We start from the raw sequence: 22,883 nt of genomic DNA on the forward strand, positions 1-22,883 counted from the left end.
GAACACTCTCCGTTGTAAATGCGGTAGAAGATTTAGAGTGACCACACATCTCTACGCAACGCCAAACAAATCAAGTCGCTCGGAAAGGGATTGGTCTCGACGATTCGAACCGCTTTTCGTTGAATAATGTCAAGTGGAAGGAGCTGGTACTAGGGAGCTCCTGCCCAGAGGTGAGAACGGTACTCCATGTGGGGCCGAATTTGCGCTTTATAAAGTTGCAAGCGGTGGCCCGGATTTAAGTACAGTCGCACCGCGCACGGCTCACCTTGCTGAGCACACCAAGCTTCTTGGAGGGTGTTTTTTGCGGAAAACGTGCTTAATTACGTACTTTTATAATTTTTCACGGTTCAGAATTCTTTAAAAGTAATTATTGTTATTTTATGGCGTAAAATTAATAATTTCTTAAGAACAATTATATGCATACTGCTAACTTGCCACATATCGGCGTCGTCTGTTACCGTAACATAATATTATAACAACTCCAGACCAATAAAATGTTGCCAATATTAAGTTTTGAATTATTATCGTCACTGTTGGTTTTACTATTCAGAGTTACAAAGTACAGGTTTAAGTAAATCTTAACTCTCCAGATTTGTGCCATACATATTTATTTCAGAAAAAAGCTTAAAATAATTTTATTAATATTTTATTAATACAAGAATGGGCTTCCGCAGGCTTACTTCACTGGTTTCATTTGCCAGAGTCCATCATTGAGATAATGGCAGTTTTCTATTCCAACTCCTTTATTTACTTCGGCTCTGCAACAAAAATAATATTTTAGAATATGTGATAAATTACAATTTGATACTTGGGTCTTTTGAAACATTGACATGGCCACACTGGCTCAATGCATTCTGTAAAATAATTTTATTTATAGCAGTAAATTAATACAATAGTAAAATAAAAGCATTCTCAGGCCCCTTACCTACATTGTATTAAAATATATTTGATGTAATGAAATTATTTAATGTCAACATTTGTTAGTTTAGTTCAAAACTTCAATGAAATAAATATATATTTATTACTTAGATTACTGATTTTTCTAGTAATAAAGTAAATTACTTTGTTTAGCAGTAACAATTTGGTTTTTTTTTAATATTAAGTAATAATTGTCGTTTGCTTAAAGTTAAATTTCCGTTTTCTTTTTTTCTTTTCTGTTTCATATACATACATATATTGTTTATCAATGTAATCTGTTTTGGCTTTGTATATTGCCTAAGTGTTTTGTTTTATGATATGTTAGCTGTAAGATTACTAATAAGTAGATAAAAGTATTTAAGTAGCTTTGTTCCTCTTTTCGTTAATCCAGGGGCATTTACCACACTATGTTTCTAGAAATTATGGTTCAGCGTGCCATGACATAGATATACTTTTTTTTGTCACTCTATATTTACATTTCCTTAGTAGACAGCGAAGTGATGCCAATAGCCAATGCGTGTTCCTTCCCCTCAGCCATCACTGCCACCACGCTGCCCTTTTCCACGGAACTCATCCTCGCCCCTGGTGACGTCAGACCGGGGCACATAATGTTGGCGCCACTAAGCACGAAGCGTATGGCACCTTTGTCCACTTGCTGCATTGGTAGGAAGAATGGATCTGTAAAGATATATCCAGTATTCATTGGGAGCCATCATGAAAAGTACATCATGATACGTTGTACTTTTTAGACACAAGATGGCGCGGGTGACAAAAATATAGAGGGAAAGCATAAGCATAATTTAGAAGTCATAAGCCGGAACAATAATATTAGATAGTTAACGACAGCGTCGGAATTTTCCAAAAGCGATCCCAACTTCATTATTTAGTGTTTGTACCGTGCATTATTATTATTATTATGTAGATAAATAAATAATTAATAAAGTCGGCCACTATTCGGTTTGGGAGAAAGTTCTTTAGGGAATTTGTATTATATTGAGTGGTCTTTAGTTTTGAATAACTACCTCTGAAATGTGTATTCTCACTTAAAATAAACAACTTCCTGGAACATTATAGTATATTGGTTTCAATGAGATAACCTCTTAATCGCCTACTTCCTAAATCAGTAAGATCAAGTGCTTTCAGACACTCATTTCGGTTTGTTCCTAAGAGCTCTGACCATTTTCGTGGATTTTCTTTGAACCCTTTCAAGCATATTAATATCTTTTATGAAATAAGGATCCCAGATGCTCTAGGTACGCATATTAGAGTATGCCGGTGGTCTAATGTATATTGTATATATACAATATTTAAGAGTGTTCTTGATGTGAGGCAATTTCTCAAAATTTCTCACCAAATAGAGCATGGAATTTGCCTTTTGAATATTAATTATTATTAGCACTACGAACAGTGAGGGAAAGAAATCGGTTCTAATAAAATTGAAGGTTAAATCGAAATTGTAAGATCATATAATCTATGTTACACATATTGAACTAGGCCAAGATAGACGATATTTACGTAATTGTATTTTAAGTTGTTAGATGGTAAACTTCGCATCACCTACTTAATACTTATATTTGTATCAAAACTTAATACAATACTTTTAAAACAGAACAAATAGTTTGGACCTGATACTACAGGTATGAATCAAAAATTTCTAAATATACATATAACAATTGACAATTTTTTATTTCTAAATGACATCAAATATTTCCCAGCTAGGAACAGTTTTAATTAGAAATTCAATTGTAGTTTTTCGTATATTTCTTTACTTATTATTTATGGATCCCACCGTTTAAATCTTCCCTGAACTTTCACAAATATTTAAGGGTCACACTTAGCCAAATCGGTAAAGCCATTTTTAAATTTTAGCGAGACTTTTGGTTTAACCCAATACCAATACATTACTTCTTCCCTCCCTATAACGAAACCTCCCTCTAGTGAATAAAAATGATCGTTCCCTTGAAATTCGTTATAAAGAGTTTAAACTGTATATAGATTTAAAACTGTAGCATATTACTTTAATTTCGACACATACATTTATGTAGCAGCCTGAGTGTGGGCATCCACGATCCTTCTCTGTGTCTAAAGAAGAGCAGCTCACCAGCACTGTTCACCATAATTTCGATGTGGTCGTGGCTGAAAAAGAAAATACCAGTCTAATAAGGCATACATTTTGTTATTGAAGAAGAAATATTGAGTTATTCTTATTTTGGCGCGTTCGGGAAAAATGAGAGTAAATTTTTACGATGCGTGCGCACACCGTCACAAAAAACCGACACCCTGAAGTTAGCTATAGTCAACATTTTAGTTTTTTCTATTGTTAATGTAGTTTTTTCTACAGACGTAGAATAAAATTTTTGAAAAGATTTTTATCATTTTACGCCAAAAAGTATACTTTCTAACTATGAACGAATTAGTAAGAATCTTTAACGAGGCCAAGATTCTTACGTAATAAATTCATCTACCAGTTCCGCTACAGCTTTATATATCTGGGCAGGTACAATTTGGGCGTCATTTCTTTATATATAAAGATAATAATATAAACATATATGTTTAATAATAATTTATTTTTCTGAATAAGCAATTTAGGTTAGCTTTCTGACACACGTCAGTTTTTCGGTGTAAGGCATGGCGGTTTCCTTAAGATATGTTTTCCTTGAAAGAGTGTTAGAGCACTTAGAATAATAATTTGGTTCACAGCGGGTGAAGTCACGACCTTAGGGATGAGCCACACGCTCAATCCACTAGGCCAACTGAATTCTCTTATTAATAAAAACTGCCAATTATTTGTTATAATCCTACTATCCTATCGAACCTATGATTCCCTCTGGGTAGCGGTAGATCCCATATATTAATCCCATGTTATTAAGTTACACAAAATGGACAAATGGTCTAGAGTTTTGACACTGCTTTGACTCTCGCCACATAACACACATGGAATATGTATATATATACCAATGGCGACATAGTCAGAAAGTACATTGATCGAGTCTACGTCTCCAGGGATGAGAGTCGCACGTTGAAAGACCAAGGATGCTCTTGTAAAATGTATATATTATTATTTCTTCCCACGGCACACTCCCCGTACCCACATTACAGTTTCATCCTTATTTATCTCTTCCGTCGTCACCTAATCGTTTTCACTTCCATAATGCTTGACAGCAAAACTTACCATTTGACAATCCTAAAAGTATCCTTTTTGGGTAGAATCTGGTCAATGTAGTTGTCTAAATATGGGTAAAGCTCCAACAAGCGTGACCTGATACCCTTCTGTACTGATGATTTTAGCTGCTGAACTCCAGAGATGCTTTCCTTTTCATCGAATCTGGAAAGATATACTCCTTTAAGTATGACTATTATCGATGTAATCAAGTGAATAGCAATTTAATTAACCTTTGAGTTTAGTTTGTCTTTTAATTCGAATTAAATTGTTTAAATATATTTAATTTGGTATTATAATGGATAGTTCATCGTATGTATAATTAAAAAACACAACGAGACACATTATACAACTTAATCACTTTAATAATGACCGTTTTAATGTAATTTGTAATTTTCTTATTTAATGGTTGATACGTACTCGTAGAAGATCTAAGTTTATATTATTAAATCATAGATTATCTGCCCAAGCAACGTCTATGTTTCACTAAGACATTTTTTTTATATATATAACAGGGGCAAACCGGCAGGAGGCTCACCAGATATCACCACCCATAGACACTCACATTGCCAGCGGGCTCGCTAGCCTTTTATTTGCAAGATGTTTAATTATTACGTAGAATTGAATTTTTAATTAATAAGAATAGAATTGTTTAATTATTGAATAGAATGTACGGGACATTGTAACGTTCTATTGCCCACTGTCATTTTGGTATTCCTAACAATTACGTAATATTACTGCAGACTGACTTTATGAGTGATCAAATTAAATTAAAACCTTCCAATGGGCAATGAGACTCATTTCTTTTGCATGGAAAGTAGTATCTAAAGTAGTATCGAACCCAGGATTTCCAGGTTATATGCGTATTTGTAAGAACTTCGACCTTCTTCTCATTGATGGTCTAATTATTAATATTTTTTAATTTTATAGATTATGGGGCAATCGGGAATGGTCACCTGATGCTAAGTGATATAGAAGGCTCGCGAGTGCCTTGCCGGCCTTTGAATTGGTACGCTCTTTTCTTGAAGGACCCTAAGTGGAATTGGTTCGGAAATACTTAAGTGGCCTGGGTCCACATAGTGGGCAAAAACTTCATTATGGAACGACAGACGTCGAGGTGATATTCTAAATCTTAGACCAAAGAAAAGTGTCTTATTGAAATTGTTACCATTTTACGTGAAAAATCGAAACCATAGCAACCACAGTCCTTTATCACGTATAAGACGCATGCGCGATGCAGCCATTCTTTTGCGAAATACAGTAGCTGTAAAAACAATCGAATTTCGATTTGTCTTTGAAACACATGCAATAGTCTTCGCAAGTATTGCCCTCATAGAATTAGTTACTATATTTGCAGTTCACGTGTTTGCGTGCAAGGGTTTCCTCACTAATCCTCAATGCGACTTTCGAAACACGTTGCTACAGTAGAAAACAATAACATTACTTTTATCATTTACACATTATAGGCTACACCAATAGGGTATGAGGAAATATTATAGCAATCGGGAATACTTTATTTAAAACAGTAGTAAATCGTCTTTATAATTAGTATTTTAAAGTCAATTTAGTAGTTGTAGTTGGGTTAACGTTGATTATCTATTAATGTCCTTAATTGATTTTTGTTTTTGTATGTTATCAATGTAATCTGTTCTGGCTTTGTATATTGTCTTCGTTTTTTCTTTTATAATAATGTATGTGTACTTATAAGTTATAACTAAAAAATCTTAATTAACAAAATTTTATTAAATAAATTGCAATATTCAAATTAAAATAAAAAAGTCGAATTGTAACTCGATAAATAACTGTCCTTGATGTCTAAGAAAAACGATAAGAAACAGGAACTGAATAGTCATAGATAGGGCCGAAACACATAACGCAAACTGCTTATTTTTGCGGCGCCGCAACGCCAAAATCGGCAGTTGCGTTGCCGCGTTGCGGCGTCGCGAAACAGGGCATTATGGTAGGGCAACCATTTTCTCGTGATTTTTGAGTGTGGATAGACGTCTCTCTGCGATGGATCGTAATAAACTTATTGCTTATTTGTTATTAAGAAGACATTATTCTATCTTAAAAATACGGCAAAGAAGATACTGGATACATCCATTAAGTAAGGGTATGAATCCAAATGGCGAGTTCTTTTCTAAAAAATACGAAGCATTAAAGATAGACGAAAAAAAATTTGTTGCCTACTTTAGAATGAGTATATCATCATTTGAAGAGCTATTAAGCGAGTTATCAAAATATATACAGAAGAAAAAAAATAAAGGAAGAAAACCAGTTACTGCTTTGGAAATGCTGGGCTTAACTTTAAGGTAAAACAAATAGGTTTCTTATTTTTTCTCGGTTGACACGTGTTGTTTGCAAGAGTGTTAGAAACAAACTGCATCCTTGTCAACAAGTATGACGTCATAACGCTGGAATTCACGTCGTGCGTTGCGGCGCCGCACCGCTATAGCGCACTGCCGATTTCAGCGGCGCGGCGCCGCAACGCGCTTATGTGTTTCGGCCCATAAATATACAATAGGTAAGTAGTTCGGTTCAAAGATACTTTATTTATCTCTCTTTCATTCTATAAGAATTACATTCACTTAGTGAGAAATTTTAAAGTAGGTTAGTAATGTACATAATGTTATGAAACTGTTATAAATAATCTATATAAAATAAATATATTACTTGCTAACAATATGTACTATATTTTTCACAAAAGAAGTTACTTAAGCCATAATATACACATGAGGAAATTCATTTAAACAAGAGAAACGAGTCCGAAACCTGCTCCTTACTCTGTAAGGTCGCAACCTTGGGACAGCGCGGCAACACGCAACGACATCAGTGCTATCGTAATTAACAGAACCGCATCGACATTCCATACAAACACATCGGGATCGGTAGCGCTGTCGCTATATGAAGGTACGGAGAAAGAGCGAAAAACCCGAATCTTACAACGTTGTCAGTTGTCTATGTGTACATACTCTATATTTAAAAAGAATTCTCGAATATTCCTCGTCGTAGGATTCGTCTATAACGTATATTATCTGTAATCATAGACTACAGATGCATAAGACACGGACCTTTTCAGCTTTCGATAGAATCTTTATACTTCAAAATGTTGTCTTATATAACCGTTTCTTAACGAGTGCCTCTGTATGTTATTAACAAATCTAAACGTATTTTTATTTACATGATATTATACAAACCGAATATTTAAGCCTTGTGTCGAAGCATATTTGATAACATAAACTGATTAGAAAAACAAAAACACATCACAAAGCGACATTGAAATTTAGGGTCACAACAAATATTTGTCTACATGTTAATAGACCAGAAATTCAGATTTTAAATAAATATCCACAGTGTAGGATAGGAAATTACAGTAAATAATTTGTAGACTTCAATATAATACATCCTTACAAATTATACAATGAAGTCCCCCTCGGCCGCGTCCGCTGAATACAATAGACAGAAAAACTACCGAGAGCATTTTTGTACGGTTGTCAATAATAGATAGTGTGATCTGAAGTTATAGGTGGAAAATCATAACATTATGGGTTTATGCCAAAATACACAAAATCCACTCGGGCGCTGCAAGCGAAAGTATTAAAATACTCTCACACAGCTGTCATTAGAATATCAATAATAAAGGTGAATAATGTTCCCCTTGCGTTTTAGACTAACCGAAGAACCTACGTTTTTGTACTGCTCACTTTAAACATCTTTTGACATTGTATTGATTACATTTATAATTGCAGAAACAAACCTACATCATACATGGATTGGATGATGTCCGAATCACTATTAAAGTGAATGATATCGGAATGAAAGGCAGCCCTATTGAACTGTGTCATCACGCGTCCATACAAATTCAACGACGGAGGCGCACGATTCCGCTGAGCGACACGTGCGCAGTAGATCACGTGTTCGTGTGCCACGAGGCTTACACAATTTTTCATACGTCCGTGAGCTATTTTTAATGTATCTCTGGTACATAGCGAGTGCAGTAACGACGTGATTTAAGTTAACAGTGCATCTGTAACCTATTTTTCATTATAACGTCGTCGCAGTATACCCAATTATATATATAACAATTATAAATATGAATATTGATAATTGACGCTAGATGAATAGGAAAACCTTTTGTTTTTAATCGATGTCAAAAAACCACAAGGAGGTTTTAATGTCAAAAGTCGAGTAGCTCAAACAATATCGCTTATACGTTGTACGCGCATTTCGGAGTCGTTTATGTGTAACAAGATATTATTCGTTTGATAACTGCGTGTCCTGTTGCAACCGCAACGTGGCTCCATAATATGTAATGTCCTTATTACTGTATGTACTATACATTAACGCCTTTTAAGTTCCCTAATAATAACTATTGAATAAGTAAGTTTACTTAAATATTAAGATACTGTATAGAAATTCATCAAACACGTCTAGTACTATAAATCCATAAAAAAAACCAAATACCAATAAAGTGTCAACAATTCAAAGTAACCGTATCTTACGACTTACTCATTTTTATTGGTATTTATTTCAACCATTGCGTTTTCAAAGGTATATGAAACCTTTAAATGATTTAAGACCTATCGGCGTTCTCTGTAAAATATAGGAATTAATAATTATTTACTTAGGGATAATGGCGAAAGATTTTTTATATGGGTCCAGGACTTTTCAACGCACAAAAATCTCTCTTTATAATATTAGTATAGATCACCTCGATTAGCCTAAAAAGTTTTGAGTTCTAGGTCATAATTGATCGACCGCAAGCACTAAATTAGTTTACGTTGGCACGGTATGTACCATTTTTACATTCATATAGACTGGAGTTTATCAACCAAATCTTTGTTTTATGATTGGAACACATGACATTAAAAGTTGGGCCGTAGTACTATATTATTATAGATACAATAGGAGTCGTTTAATTGAAAGGAAGAAGAAAGAAGAGTCCCCCTCGCCTTTGTGAGGAAAGACGATTGGTAGCCGAGGCCGGTTCCGCATTCATATAACTGCATATATTTTCATTCTTTTGCATTCTTTACAGTAAGTGAAAAGAGTGTGTTTCTTTACGAGAACTAGATATATAGACAAGTGTTTGAGGTCGATTGGTTGGTGAGCCTGTTTAGGAGGTGCCATAGTATTTGCAGTTATCTTGTAACCATAGTGTGTTTAAATTAGTTAAACATAAATAAATATTATGATATAAAACGTTAGTGAGTTTATTCTTAAGCTAATCAAGTAATCTATTAAAAACAATCCTTGAGACATTGATATTTGACGAACTGAACTGAATAAAAATAAATACATTATGTATTATGTATTACGCACCACTGTTTGTCTAATTCAACAATTCATTCAGTTCATATAGTATAAAATTCTGAAAGTAGCACTTTGCTATTTACGATAAAAATTCGTTGCTATCGAAATTCTTATTAATGCTGCAGATGTTTTGAGTAACAATAATAAGGATTGAGGATTCGAAAAAAACTTTGCAGTCTGCTGGATAATCTAAATATTAGTTAGGAATACTATTCGTATCATCAATATCGCGAATTAAACTTAAATTATTAAAAAAGTTACAAAAAATTGAGTTACATTTAAACAAATCCTAAATAACTTTCGACTTTCTACATGTAACACTACTGTTAAGGCATCTTGACTAAGTGCTCTCACTGATAATGTATTGTCATTATGTCTTAGCTTTCTCAGTAATATTATTAATTACATGAAATACAAAGTTTGATGATAAAACAAAGTTCCAAGAATTTATCATTCATATAATAGTTATAACAAAGATTTACGAGTTTCCTCAACTTTTCCAAACTTAGAAACAATATGACTTATAGGAAACGAATTTACTTTCAATTTATCGCTTAAGTTTTATCAACGTTAAAATTCCAAGTATAAAGAATGATTATTAAATTATTTCTCGTTGTACTCGGCGGAAGCACCTATCCTCGAGCCGTATCCCTCGAAGGGACTCCCCCCTTGAGGGAGGGATTACTGCACCTTTTTTTTTATAAAACAGGGGGCAAACGGGCAGGAGGCTCACCTGATGTTAAGTGATACCGCCGCCCATGGACACTCTCAATGCCAGAGGGCTCGCGAGTGCGTTGCCGGCTTTTCAGGAATCGGTACGCTCTTTTCTTGAAGGACCCTAAGTCGAATTGGTTCGGAAATACCTCAACCTTTATCATTGATATTTTTATGTAACGGGGCAAACGGGTACAAGGCTCACTTGAGGTTATTTGATACCGCCACCTATAGACACTGACATTGCCAGAGCCTCGCAAGTGCGTGACCAGCCCTGCGATTCTGTAACTCACTTTTCGAACTCACACAGCGGTTTTCGCATCGGCGGTCGCTCTCAAATCAGTCGTGAAGCAGTCATTTTATGATTTGGCATTCTGAGAAGGTAGGAGCTTGTAGTTTATTGTTTATCAGAATGCCAAATCATAAAATGACTGCTTCACGACAGATTTGAGAGCGACCGCCGATGCGAAAACCGCTGTGTGAGTTCGAAAAGTGAGTTACAGAATCGCAAGGCAGTCTTTGCCTTTTGATCGTTATTTATGATGATCATTTTGTGCCTGCCACACGTCGATTTTCTAAGGTATACTGGTTATCTCGCTGCTTTCCTTCACAGAACGAGCAAAGTGTTAATTGTACATATAAAAAAATTCGTGGAATTCGAACGCACTGAAGCATAACCATTCGACTGCTCCGCCTGCCGTTCAGTTATGTGAATTGATATCATTATGTTACCTATATGAATAAATGATTTTGATCTAAACTATATTATCCCAGTTTTTTTATATATATAACAGGGACAAACAGACAGAACGCTCATCTGATGTTAAGTGATACCGCCCACAGACACTCACATTACCAGAGGGCTCGCAAGTGCGTTGCCGGCCGTGAATTGGTACGCTCTTTTCTTGAAGGGCTCTAAGTCGAATGGTTCGGAAATACTTCAGTGGGCATCTGGTTCCATATGAGAGTGGGCCGCAAAAACTGTCTTAAAAACTGCTCGGTTGTGGAACGACGGACGTCGGGTACCTTTGGTAGAAGCAAATATGACCGTACATTGTTTCTTGCGGTTGGTATACGAGTAAGAGGAAATATAATACGCAACTCATTATTACAGGGCAAAAACGTTGACGTGGATTTACGTCAATATACCTAACGGTTTTTATATCGTCAGCTTACTATTGCCCGCGCGTCTGCGTTGCGGTAATATAAAAGCGTAATTCATGAGATCTTATCAAAATATGTATACCTAAAAGTTAAATTAAGCTGGAGATCCGCTGAAGGGGATCCGATCGACGGTACTGCAGGTAGCTAGGATATAGCTAGCTAGGATAACAAGAAAAAACGTATTATAAAATGTAAAAAATCTAAGGTGTACCTATATTATTAATTTATATAATGATTAGAAATTAAACGGGCTTTATTATTATTATAAAGAGCATAGAACGGAAGAGAATGTGAAGAAACTCATCTTTTCGAGAGTTTCATCTTCTAGAAGATTCTAAATTCAAACCCACTAACATAGGTATTATAAAGAATTACGCAGCAAGCGTACATACAACGGCAAAAGCGGCGTTGTTTACTATTTATTTATTTTGTAATCCTACTAAAGATATAGCAAAAGATGGAATACTTAATATATTATAGAAAAAGGTTCATACATTTACAATATTTTTTTTTATATACATTTAACATGAATAATACCTATTTCGGCTGTGTTGTGTAATGGTGTGAAAGTGAGGGTATGTACGTGAGGACGTGTAAGGTGTGCTCATGATGCAGGTGATTTAGCGTTATGGATATTCTTAAGCATATTCCGCGATAGCTTCTACAATATAAATGTATGTAATTTTCTTAAGGATAATTTAAATATTACTTTAAATTACCATACAAAAGCAATAAGTTTTCGTCGTCACCCTCGGTTTACAGTAAATTGAATTATTAATGCCAAAAGGATGCTTATTGGCCAATATAAATATGTCTGTCTGCTCACTACTTGACAGAATTCGCTTTTAATATTAAGTTTAATAATATTATTTCTCTCATATATAAGATATTTCTTACTTTACTAAGTTATAAACAACTAAAAGTGTTCAACTAAATTTAACGCCCATCTAAAGGCCGATTTACATTATCTTAGTGTTTAGGAGAGTGCTTTAGGATAGTACTTTAGTTGAAACATGTAAACGCTAGTTGCTTTAGTAAACGCTACGCTAAAGAACTTGCCTTTCAAGTTGTACTAAAGCACTCTCCTAAACACTAAGATAATGTAAATCGGCCTTAAGAGTAATTTTAATGTAATGACTAATGTGCCTATACAAAATATCCATATGAAACTTCCTTTTGGAAGGGACAAATAGTCTATTTTTTTATATATTTTAAACTAGTTATTTGGACTTTCAAAAGTGCCTTTTTAATAGGCCTAATCAAAATAAATTATTTTAATAAAATAAGTAGCATAAACCCTTAAATTTAATGTTAGTAAAATAGTACTTGCAGATTATTAGGGCATCTTAGGTCATACATGATATTATTATTATATTATGCTTGTAGCGTAATTTTCCGCTCTTATGCGCTATGTAACAACCGTAATACGTTATATAATTAATTTAATTACATGCCGTTAATATTTAAATGACAAAATAAATCAGTGGTGCTACAACCTCTTAAAGATCTGGGCCTCAGATTTCTGTATCTATTACATGATCATTTGTCAATCTAATAGGATGCCTCCTGTGCCAGATACACGCTGTCGACTTTTTTGGGTCTAACGCAAGGTTTCCTTACGAGATGTTTCTTCACCCTACGAGCGAATGTCAAAAGCGCACATAGAAAGTCCGTTGGTTCACAGGCCGAGATCGAACCTACGATCTAATGCCATCCTATATAAAATACATAATTGTGAATTGTTCACTTAAGAAATTTAAATGTTAGATTTTGGGATGAAATCACTAGGAAATTGTTCATGAAACACAGTAAGTAAATTTTCAAAACATAAAGAAAAACGTCATTCGACGTCAGTCAATTTCGAATTGGCCCACCTCGGTCAACTTTGGTTTAATACCACAGAACTAGTTGACTAAGTACAAATGTAATTTACGCAAAGCTTCTACTCGTAAAAGGTAGTAAATATTTTTACTAAAGCATTATCTATAGCCCGAGAATTTAGATACAACTGATACAAGGATTAGTACGATAAACGATTGTTTAAGAATAATAATTGTTTGGTTTAGTTGCTACATTTAATTAAACCTTTGTATTTGTATTTGTAACCTGCTGTCTCATTGACTACGATTGATGAAAAGCACTCCAAACGTCGAATACTTTACTGTGTAAATCTATATATATAAAAGAAAGTCGTGTTTGTTACAACACTTATAACTCGAGAACGGCTGGACCGATGTTAGTTATATCTTTTTTAGAGGATTCTTCTCAACTCCGAATAGCAGAATAAGTACTAAAATATCGGATAAGTTATCGAATAACAATAAATAAGTAAATTAACTTTACGAATGCAAACAGCATGTGGTGCCATCCGTTGACAAAACTACGTATCATTTTTACGTCAAATTCGTGTCAGTTCAAGAAATTCCGATCTTGAGGTGAATGAGGAGATGCATGGTTTGATCTTGATCGAAGTTACCTCATCAAAAAATGTTGTATATCAGAAAGTGCTTTGACATGCAGTAACGCAATATTGGCGCTCGAGAGAAGAGACCTAATGTGTAAAACTGCCATTCTTCTTTCGCAATGGCACGCAATAAAACATTTCTATATTTGTAAAAAGAATTTGTATTAATGTTAACCTTAATGTAATCCTAAGTCTAACTAAAGTTAACACGATATTATTAGACTGTAAGGTGGAACAAAGTGCGCCGGGTCAGCTAGTATTGTAATAAATTCGCAGTAACGTGATAGTGCTTTATTTAAAAATAAACAATATTTTACGATTAGTTTTTATCACGCTATCTATGACATGTCAATCAAAACAAAATCAAAGGCTAGTAAAGTATAATAGTAAAATATGTATATCCTACATTTACGTCTAAAATAAAAATCTTTAGGTAATTTGAATTGAATGTAAGATATGATATTACATGATAATCTATTTAAAATTTCAAGCGTCCTGTGGGTATCCAAAAATAGTACCTACCTACCCGATTTCTGGAATGACGCCTTGGTTTAGATTTCTCAGAAACCTGTCTTACGCGTTATTTATATACCTATTCAATCTAATAAAGAAAATTAACAAAATAATCTTCGGCATCATTATGCTATGAAAAGAGAATTCTTTACTTTCTAGAGTATTATTATAAGCCTATAAGAACCTAAGCTTACAATAATCCTATTACAAGTCTAGGAAATTTTCCACTAGAATCCATATAAGTTGTTACAAGACTGTAACAAAGAACGCGCGTTTTATAATAAAATCATTTATAATTGTAATCGTACATACATAAATAAAACTTGATTTCGAATTAATCACATTATTAACTCCACGTTCGTCAATATTCACAGCGCGGTCAGCGAGAAAGTCATTAATTTTACTTCATTAAAAGAACATTAAAAGTATATTCAATATATTTCATTTATAGTACGATCTTTTTATTAATACATTTAAATAATCAATGAAAACCCTATTATAAAAACTACTGTTAAAAATCATGACGTGTATGAGATACTGCGCTTGAGTTTCTTTGTTTTAAATATTAATTATTTAATTAGTACTATGCTTATTTCGATAACAGTATAGTCTTTCTTTCCACTGTGTACTGCTAAGTTTCAAAGGGAAATAGAAAATGTTTTAGTAGGTATTCCTCAGCTCCCGAGATATTCTGTTCAAAGTGAATTGTGAAAAAAGTGATTCTGAGACAAAGTGTGGGAAAGATTGAGTTCTATCAGAAAATACGCAAATACACTTCTAGCTTGTTAAATATTTTATTTACCACTAGTCCCCGCGAACTTCGTTTCTCCTTAATATGTTTACTTAGCATGCCTTTTTAGTAGCTACATACCAACATATGGAACATTTTCCTATGCTACCTACTTTATACGCTGTTCGCTTTTTCGAATTGAAAACCTAAGTACTACGTAACTAAATATTTCATTTTTTTTTCTTAAAAACCTTCCTTAGAGTTCAAGGAAGATATGAAAAATTTCGTTTTCAAGTTTTGCGCTTAGCAACATATTTTACGATTAGTTTTTATTTATAATTATCTATCAAAGACAAGTTTAAAGATTATAAGTAAGCCGTTCTTGTTTTATCAATTCAATTAAATATAACATCGTTATTCTTATATCTTCGTAAGTAGGTTAAGACTAGTCTGAACAACGAAAATATCGACGATTGATTCATGCTTCTATTATAATATTCTATTGTAACGTTCTCACAATGCATTGATAACATATTCTTTGACCTACACTTATCATATGTTGTTGCATGTAATAAAGTTTGTAAACGATTTATATACAAATAAGATAGCATTTATATGTTAGTCGATATATTTCCTGTTTTCTAAAATTGAGAATACGTCATATTTTCTTGGCATTTAATGTATTTTTACCATATTTTACAAAATTTGCATTCTGTTAATGATTTTGATACCACAAAAAACACAATTTTTATATTATAAATAATTTTTAGTTTCTTATTTTTTAATAAAACTTGACTTTGATGAAAAGGTGTTTTGGCTAGATTAGCATTGATTTTTACAATAGATAAACGTATGTTTTAGTTCAATAACAAGCCATTGGCAGACCAAAATGTTTACTGTTTTCATGAATGATTTAGGAAGATCAGCTGGTCAAAGCATACTTAAAAACAACTCTACTCTGCAGTATCAATATTTTGCCTAGTTCCTGGCATTTCGCCACATTTAGCTATTAAAATAAATCCAAGAATTGAAATCTGGCTATGTAAGAAGCTCTTTTATCACACTATATTGTATAATAATAACTTTCAACAGAACAGTATTTATTTCGGTCAAAAAAAAAGAACGATCCTGGATAAACCAAAATAAATAACATCACGTGACTCTGACGAGAAAGACGTCTATTAGATATTATAGATGGGTAAAGATTAACCAATTTTGCAATTCAAGGAATTTCGAAATATGACTGTACTGCATATCAATTCAATACGATAAGTTATCCAGGCCACGGGTGATAACAAAAAAATATCGGAGGGGACAGTAAAAGTTTCATTCGCGCAAGATCATCTAAAACTTTGTATATATAAGGATATAAAGTGATCTAATAACAAAGATACGCTCGATGGGATGATGACATCAAATATCAAACGTAATAAGATATTTAAGTCAACAATTATAATATTGTACTTTATAGACTCGTGAAGTGGGTAGCATTTAAAAATAAACACATTCCACTTATCGCTATAATAAAATATAGCAATTGAACGATAAAATTGTCGTGCCAACGTACAATTGGCCTAACACGAAATAAAATACATGGTTTTTTTTCTTTTAGTGACTCGCCATTCCTGGAGGTTGGCCGTCAGTCTCTGCTAGATGCAGCAACTCTTCCGCAGTCGCAATAGGTACTCGTCCACTCCTTAACATTGCGAAGCCATGATTTCTTCCTTCTACCAAAACGCCGTTTACCCTGGATTTTGCCCATTATAATTAATTATAGGTGGTAGCGGTCATGGCACAACACGTGGCCCAGTTACGCAACTATCCGTTGTTTAATCTATATAAGTTTTTTCGACATTTCAACTTGTTTAAGAACTTTCTCGTTAGAGAACGTCTGGATCCAGCTTATACGAAGCATGCGACAATAGCATCACATCTCAAATGCTTCTAAGCGCCGGCGGGTGTCTTCTTTAATTGTCCAAGCTTCACAGCCGTACAGAATAATAGGCCAGTAACAAGGAGAACTCGGACTCGGAGTTTAACGGTTAAGTGACGACAGCACAAAACTTTCTTCGTTTTGTTGAAAGATCCTCGGGCAATTTCCATTGGAGACCTAATTTTCTGCCATCATCTTTGTCTTTACTCTTTACTGGTCTTTCTACATCTGTTCAGTTGATAATTTTTCTTTTAAGGCAAGTCTAGGTGATCAGTTTACTATACCTCACACACGCGTAAATATAACAGTTATCACAATATTTTTCCTTCACCAGTCTTCGCGGCACAGCTACTTTTTGTTTTAACATGGATTTTATATTACTTTGTGTGTTGGAAGTTGTATTACGTAACCCCTTAAGGTGAGAGATGAAACACATTTCTGTGTCTGAAATATAAATCATTTTCTAAACTGAGTAATGGCGATATTTTACCGTGTTTTAAACCAACGATCTCCGATGACATGCCATGTACGTGAACCACCACGATGTCACTCTGAATTTGTATGGTTTAATGTATTGCTTCCTCAAAGGTAAGCTTCCACATAAACTAAAGATAAAGGTGATGGATTCGCGCTTGCTGCCTTGACTTACATATGGAGCACAAACTTGGATTTTCAAAAACAAAACGAAAGCCAAAATCGATTAATAGATTCTATCGCACGCTGGCACGAACATATTTTCTATTTATATCTATCTGTCATAGATAGATTGATAATCTATTTTTGTTAAATTTATGTCAATAAGATGGATGAATAAAGGCTTATATAACATAGTGTAAGAAAACTAAGAAAATAGTGAAAATAATGTGAAGAAAATAAAAGTCTTTTGTTTTATTGTGTTAAATAAATAATAAACTTTTCTGTATTTGTACCATAACGCCCATATGCCCAGTTGATAGTTCATTGATCCGATGACTACACACCTTTCACGGTTACCTTGCCCTAGTCAAGGTTAAAACTCTGATCGATATAATTAATGCAGATATTATATCTACCCCGAAGTAATAGACATACGCCTATAACACCTTTTGTTATTTTCAACTAATAGAGAACTAAACCTATGTCCTATATTATCTACAATGTTAAAAGAAACGTTAATACTAAATCAAGAGTGGAAATTTATTAGTTACTTTTATTGTACACCAGTATTGATAAAAATAATAAACTTAATCAATCATCACGCACTGCTAACGCGTCCATGGCTCAATATGGGACTTCCTTTAATAATTCAATGCGTGTCATGCGTGTGTTGGGTTTCAGTAGAACAAACATTGAAAGCCATTTTTATATACCGTCGGTGTCACTCATGACTCAACAAACGTCAAAAAAAAACTCGGATACGGGGTGATCGGCCTTATGAAATTTTTAAACTAATGTTTTAGGTTAGAACACAATACCTATGTACCTATAGAGTACGCTTAGAAAACTTTTAATTCAGCATATTTACTTAAAGCTGATCTTATATCATAGAAAATCAGTATATTTTTGAGTTAGGCTTGTTCCAGCTTGAAGATTTATATTTTAAATATAGGTATAAGTACTTGCTTTTACTCAAGGATAAAGTATATTAATTAGTGAAAGACGATTTGATGGTCCAGTACCTAGTTTTTAGGTCTTTTGGTAGAAACCCTTTTTCCTATTTATAATATAAGTATAAATACATATGTATAATAGTCCTTTTTTGCATTAGAAACCACTAAAGAGAGAAGATGCTTATAAGTTGTCAAGTGGAAGTTCACACATCACTGAACCCACGGTTATTAAGAAAGTTATCGCTTTCTTATCAGTAATTTCTCAGTGGAAAATTTAGATGCATATTAACTGAATCATAACTATAAAATTATCAAAGTTTTATTGTTATGTGTGGCCAGTAAATTATATTATACATTTTAGAACATTTGTAGAACAAATTCAGTGCTAATCCATGTCACTAAGACTAGATCATAATTGATACCCAAGATACTATTGCAGTAATAGAGCCTAAACAATAGGCCCATATTGCAAATGCTATATCATTTAAACATGACAGCATCAAACATCATAATAAAGCTTTCACAGATTCTTTTGATTTCTCATCAATGTAGGACAAATGTATGGACAAAAATATAAAGTTGAATCATTTATGGTTTAACATACACCATGATATTTAATCAAAAACAAATTTTATTTTTCAAATTACTTTATTCCATAATCACATTTTTATCCCATTTAAAACAAGAAAAGGTCTAACAAATTAAACAATGAATTCTGAAAGCGATAATATCTACACAATAAAGTTTCATATTACTACTTATTTTTCTATTCTAGCAACAATGGAATTAAGATGAATTGGTACATTGAAACAAAACTTACTACATTGATAAATTTATATTAGTAGTTACATGAACATTGTTGAAAATATTGTCTTTATCAGTCATGAGCAGACGAATTGACAAATACTGCAATGCTGATCAATCTCAGCATAAACACAAGTATTTTTTTTGATATCTGAAATTTTTGAAACTAATTAACAAGCACAAAAACTTCCAACACAAAGTTTGTCACATAAATAACTTTTTTAGTTAAAATATTTTTATTTTCTCCATTCCACACATTCTACAATAATGTACTTTCCAATTGCTTAAATTTTTGTTTTATTTTCTTGTTTTTCCATAAAATCTTTATAATCCTGAACACTTACAACAATTTAGAATATAATTTCTCATTATATCTAGCATTAGACCACATATTTTAGATATTGTTAACATTAAAAAAAAACTAATCTCAAACATTGTTTTTCAATTTCAAAATGGAATGTTTATCAATGAGGTAAATAATATCAAGACCATAAGGGAAATGAAAAATATTGAAACATGGCCGGCCTCTCAAGTGAAATGAGATTCTTATAGTAAGGTCTCAGATTTCTCATTTAATTTTTGTAAAACAATAATGGTAAAGTGAATCAAACTGCAATTTTACAAACATTTAAAAGTAGGTCACAATATGTGGTCATTGTCTACTAACTACCACAAATAATTCTAATTAGTGCAAGTTACATCAAATAAATTAAGTACAATATTGAAAATATATTTGATGATTAAGTATTTTATACAAATAAATTGTAATACTTTTAAGTGTAATTACGAGTGCAGATGTAAAGAAAATTATAAAAAAAAGAATAACTAATAACATTAACTAATCTATAATATAAATAAATAATCAAAGTTAAAAGTAACTATCAACTTTAAGACACACGTCTAACAGTACTGTAACTGTAACACAAATTTGTGTCTATCAACATTCATATACAGCCTCACTGCAATTTTTTAAAAAACCTAGTTAAAAATGTGTTAAAAAATTATGTAATTATTGTGGAAAATATACAGTGAAACTATTGAAAATTTGTGTTTTTTCTTAGTCAGTTTTCTATGATCTACTATCACATATGGGACTGGGCCGATTAGAATGCAATTGAGGATTGGGGTATTGAACACTCTCCTACAGTGACTCTGTATGAAGCTAGCTCACTAATTCCATGATAGTGGACAAATGCGGCAACAATGACAAGCACATGGAAGATCTGGTGGGACTGGAACCAGATATCACACTTGCCAGGGAACCATCTTTCAGGAACACGCAGGGCATAAAACATTGCCCCTAGAATATACAAAAGCCCCATTAGCACCAGCCAACCTAATGACGCTTTACTCACTTGGCTTAACCAGCCTTCAGTGATACCATAGTGAATGGCAGGAACTACACCGGAGAGACCAAAACCCATAAAAACTCCTGCCCGAAGAGGCCTTAGTCGGGGCTCAGAGAATCTATCCCACAGTGACACTATGATGGACAGAAAACCAAGTACCACAACCACTGATAGGTATATTATTTTCGGTCTATAATGGCAGTAGAAGCTGTAGTACAGCCAAGGAACAAATGAACCCATTATAAGCAGAGCTATTCCACAGTAATCCAATTTGGAGAACAGTTTTCCGACCATTTCCGAATGACAATGTAGTGTGTGATATGCAAAAGAAAATCCCAAACAAACAATAGCACCAACGAAAAACACTCCAAATATCATCTTCTCTTGTGTTTGAATTTCAATGGAAGGTCGTGTTACGAAATAAATAGCTACGCCGATGAAAGCGATGCATCCAAGTAGGTGGGTCCAAATGTTGCCAGTTTCTGTGTGAATGCGGAAAATAGACGCAAAGCAAGCGCTGAAAGATGGTAGAGGTGGTCGGTGGCCCCTGTGTAAGTAATCATTGTCTTGAAGCCAACGCGGCAGGTGTCGAAAGTGGCATACATTCCACGACGCCTCCCACACCTTACGAACAAATTCTTCAGCTTGTTCCGCAGCGTTGTGCGCCAAAGCTCCGAGATCAATTTCATCGGACAAAACACCAGCCTTCAAAACCTCGGCCATTTCCGCATCGAGTAAGTGTTGATCTTCGGGAGTCGATGGTAGAGGACATCCTTCCTCCTCTTCCGCAAGGACCTCATCGAGCTCATCGATTTGGGATGCAAGACTCTCGGCCTCGGGATCCCATCCTTGTCTACGTCGAATACCATCCGACGATGCGCTCTGGGATCCCGTGTCAGAATCGAGTTCCCACATTTTGAAAAATAACACAGGCTTACGGCAAATGAAGCCCCATTCACACAATTAATTTGTCTGAACACTGTAGCCACTCGCGTTTCACAATTTTACGACCGTCGACCGTTCTAATTACGTCACTGAAGAGATATTAGTTTTGGGTCACAATTTTCACAATGTCTTTGTTAATATGTTGTGAAAAATAATCCGTCGAAGAAAACACAATATATTGAGTGTTCTAGTGGCTACGGCTAGATATAATTAAAATACGATACAAATGATTTAAAACAGCTGCGAAAGACTCGTTGTCCAACATGGAGCGACCAAATGCCAATTGCCAAGTTTCCATTTTCTGATGTTTAGGGAACGTACCTTTCACCATTTTTTATTCCATCTCTGTCGGTGAAGAACAGCTATCTCACTTACCCAAACTAAGGATGGCACACTCGAAGAACATAGGAATTCAAATGGGAAATTAATTTTGGAAATAACATTTTTACTTTTAAGAAAAATAGATTTAAAATTATTGCATTCATAACCGGAAGTCTGTTTATTTTACCACCACGCTCTTATTATTTTCAAATCGTCGTAACAAAAAGGATATTTCACTTTTGGACCAAACAAAAGATAAGTACAGTTGCCCATTTACGACATCGATACCAAATAATAATACTAAGAGTGTTTGTAATTTAATCTAATTTTAAATTAATAATCAGAGAAAAAGCAAATTTAGGTATTAGTTTATTAACTAGATATTTAGTTGTAGTCAGCCCTATTTCAATCGGATATACGTCATATAACAAGGCAAGAATAATGCTCTCTCATTGGTTGACTAGACTTCAGAGACTCGATCACCATACGTCACAAAATCTATGAATAAACGATTTTGATTGGGTAAGTGTGGTCTATACGGCATTCGGGATTTATTGAAATTGTCAAAACTCAAAACTAACTTCACTTCGCTTCAGTCTAACCTCAAATGATTTAATTATTACCGATTAAAAGACACCATGCACACGAGCCATCCAAAATATTAAGACTAATAATAAGCACTTACTTTTTGAACATGATGAATGTTGTTTATTTCACAATTTTACCACTATTCTTCCCTATAAAACTATCACAACATTAAATTCTGGTTTTGCAGCTGTTAAATCAAACTTCAAATTTCAATGTCAAGTCAAAAGTCAAATAATATGTTTTACGACGATGAAATAAAACCACAGTATATAAATGTAACACAAAGTATATGAAAACATTAAACAGCACGATTCAAATATTCTTTGCAATAGCAAGAATTGAAAACAGTCAAAAGCAGAATTCAAATGGTAATTAAAT

The 22,883-nt window shown here is 33.8% G+C and overlaps 2 protein-coding genes across 2 annotated transcripts; both read right to left on the reverse strand.

The window, feature by feature from the left end:
• Positions 1–591: 591 nt before the first annotated feature.
• On the reverse strand, positions 592–22,724 carry LOC125051525 (malignant T-cell-amplified sequence 1 homolog). Its single transcript, XM_047651903.1, has 5 exons — positions 22,603–22,724; positions 4,091–4,243; positions 2,954–3,054; positions 1,395–1,596; positions 592–758 (listed from the first exon to the last, which is right to left on the reverse strand). Exons 1-5 carry the CDS (start codon positions 22,611–22,613, stop codon positions 677–679), a joined length of 549 nt encoding a protein of 182 aa, XP_047507859.1. The 5' UTR covers positions 22,614–22,724; the 3' UTR covers positions 592–676.
• Positions 19,128–21,908, reverse strand: LOC125051524 (adiponectin receptor protein). The gene has a single exon (XM_047651902.1). The coding sequence runs from the start codon at positions 21,564–21,566 to the stop codon at positions 20,406–20,408; it is 1,161 nt and encodes a 386-aa protein (XP_047507858.1). The 5' UTR covers positions 21,567–21,908; the 3' UTR covers positions 19,128–20,405.
• Positions 22,725–22,883: the final 159 nt, after the last annotated feature.

The sequence above is a fragment of the Pieris napi genome, chromosome 8, assembly GCF_905475465.1.
Source record: "Pieris napi chromosome 8, ilPieNapi1.2, whole genome shotgun sequence".
NCBI lineage: Eukaryota > Metazoa > Arthropoda > Insecta > Lepidoptera > Pieridae > Pieris > Pieris napi.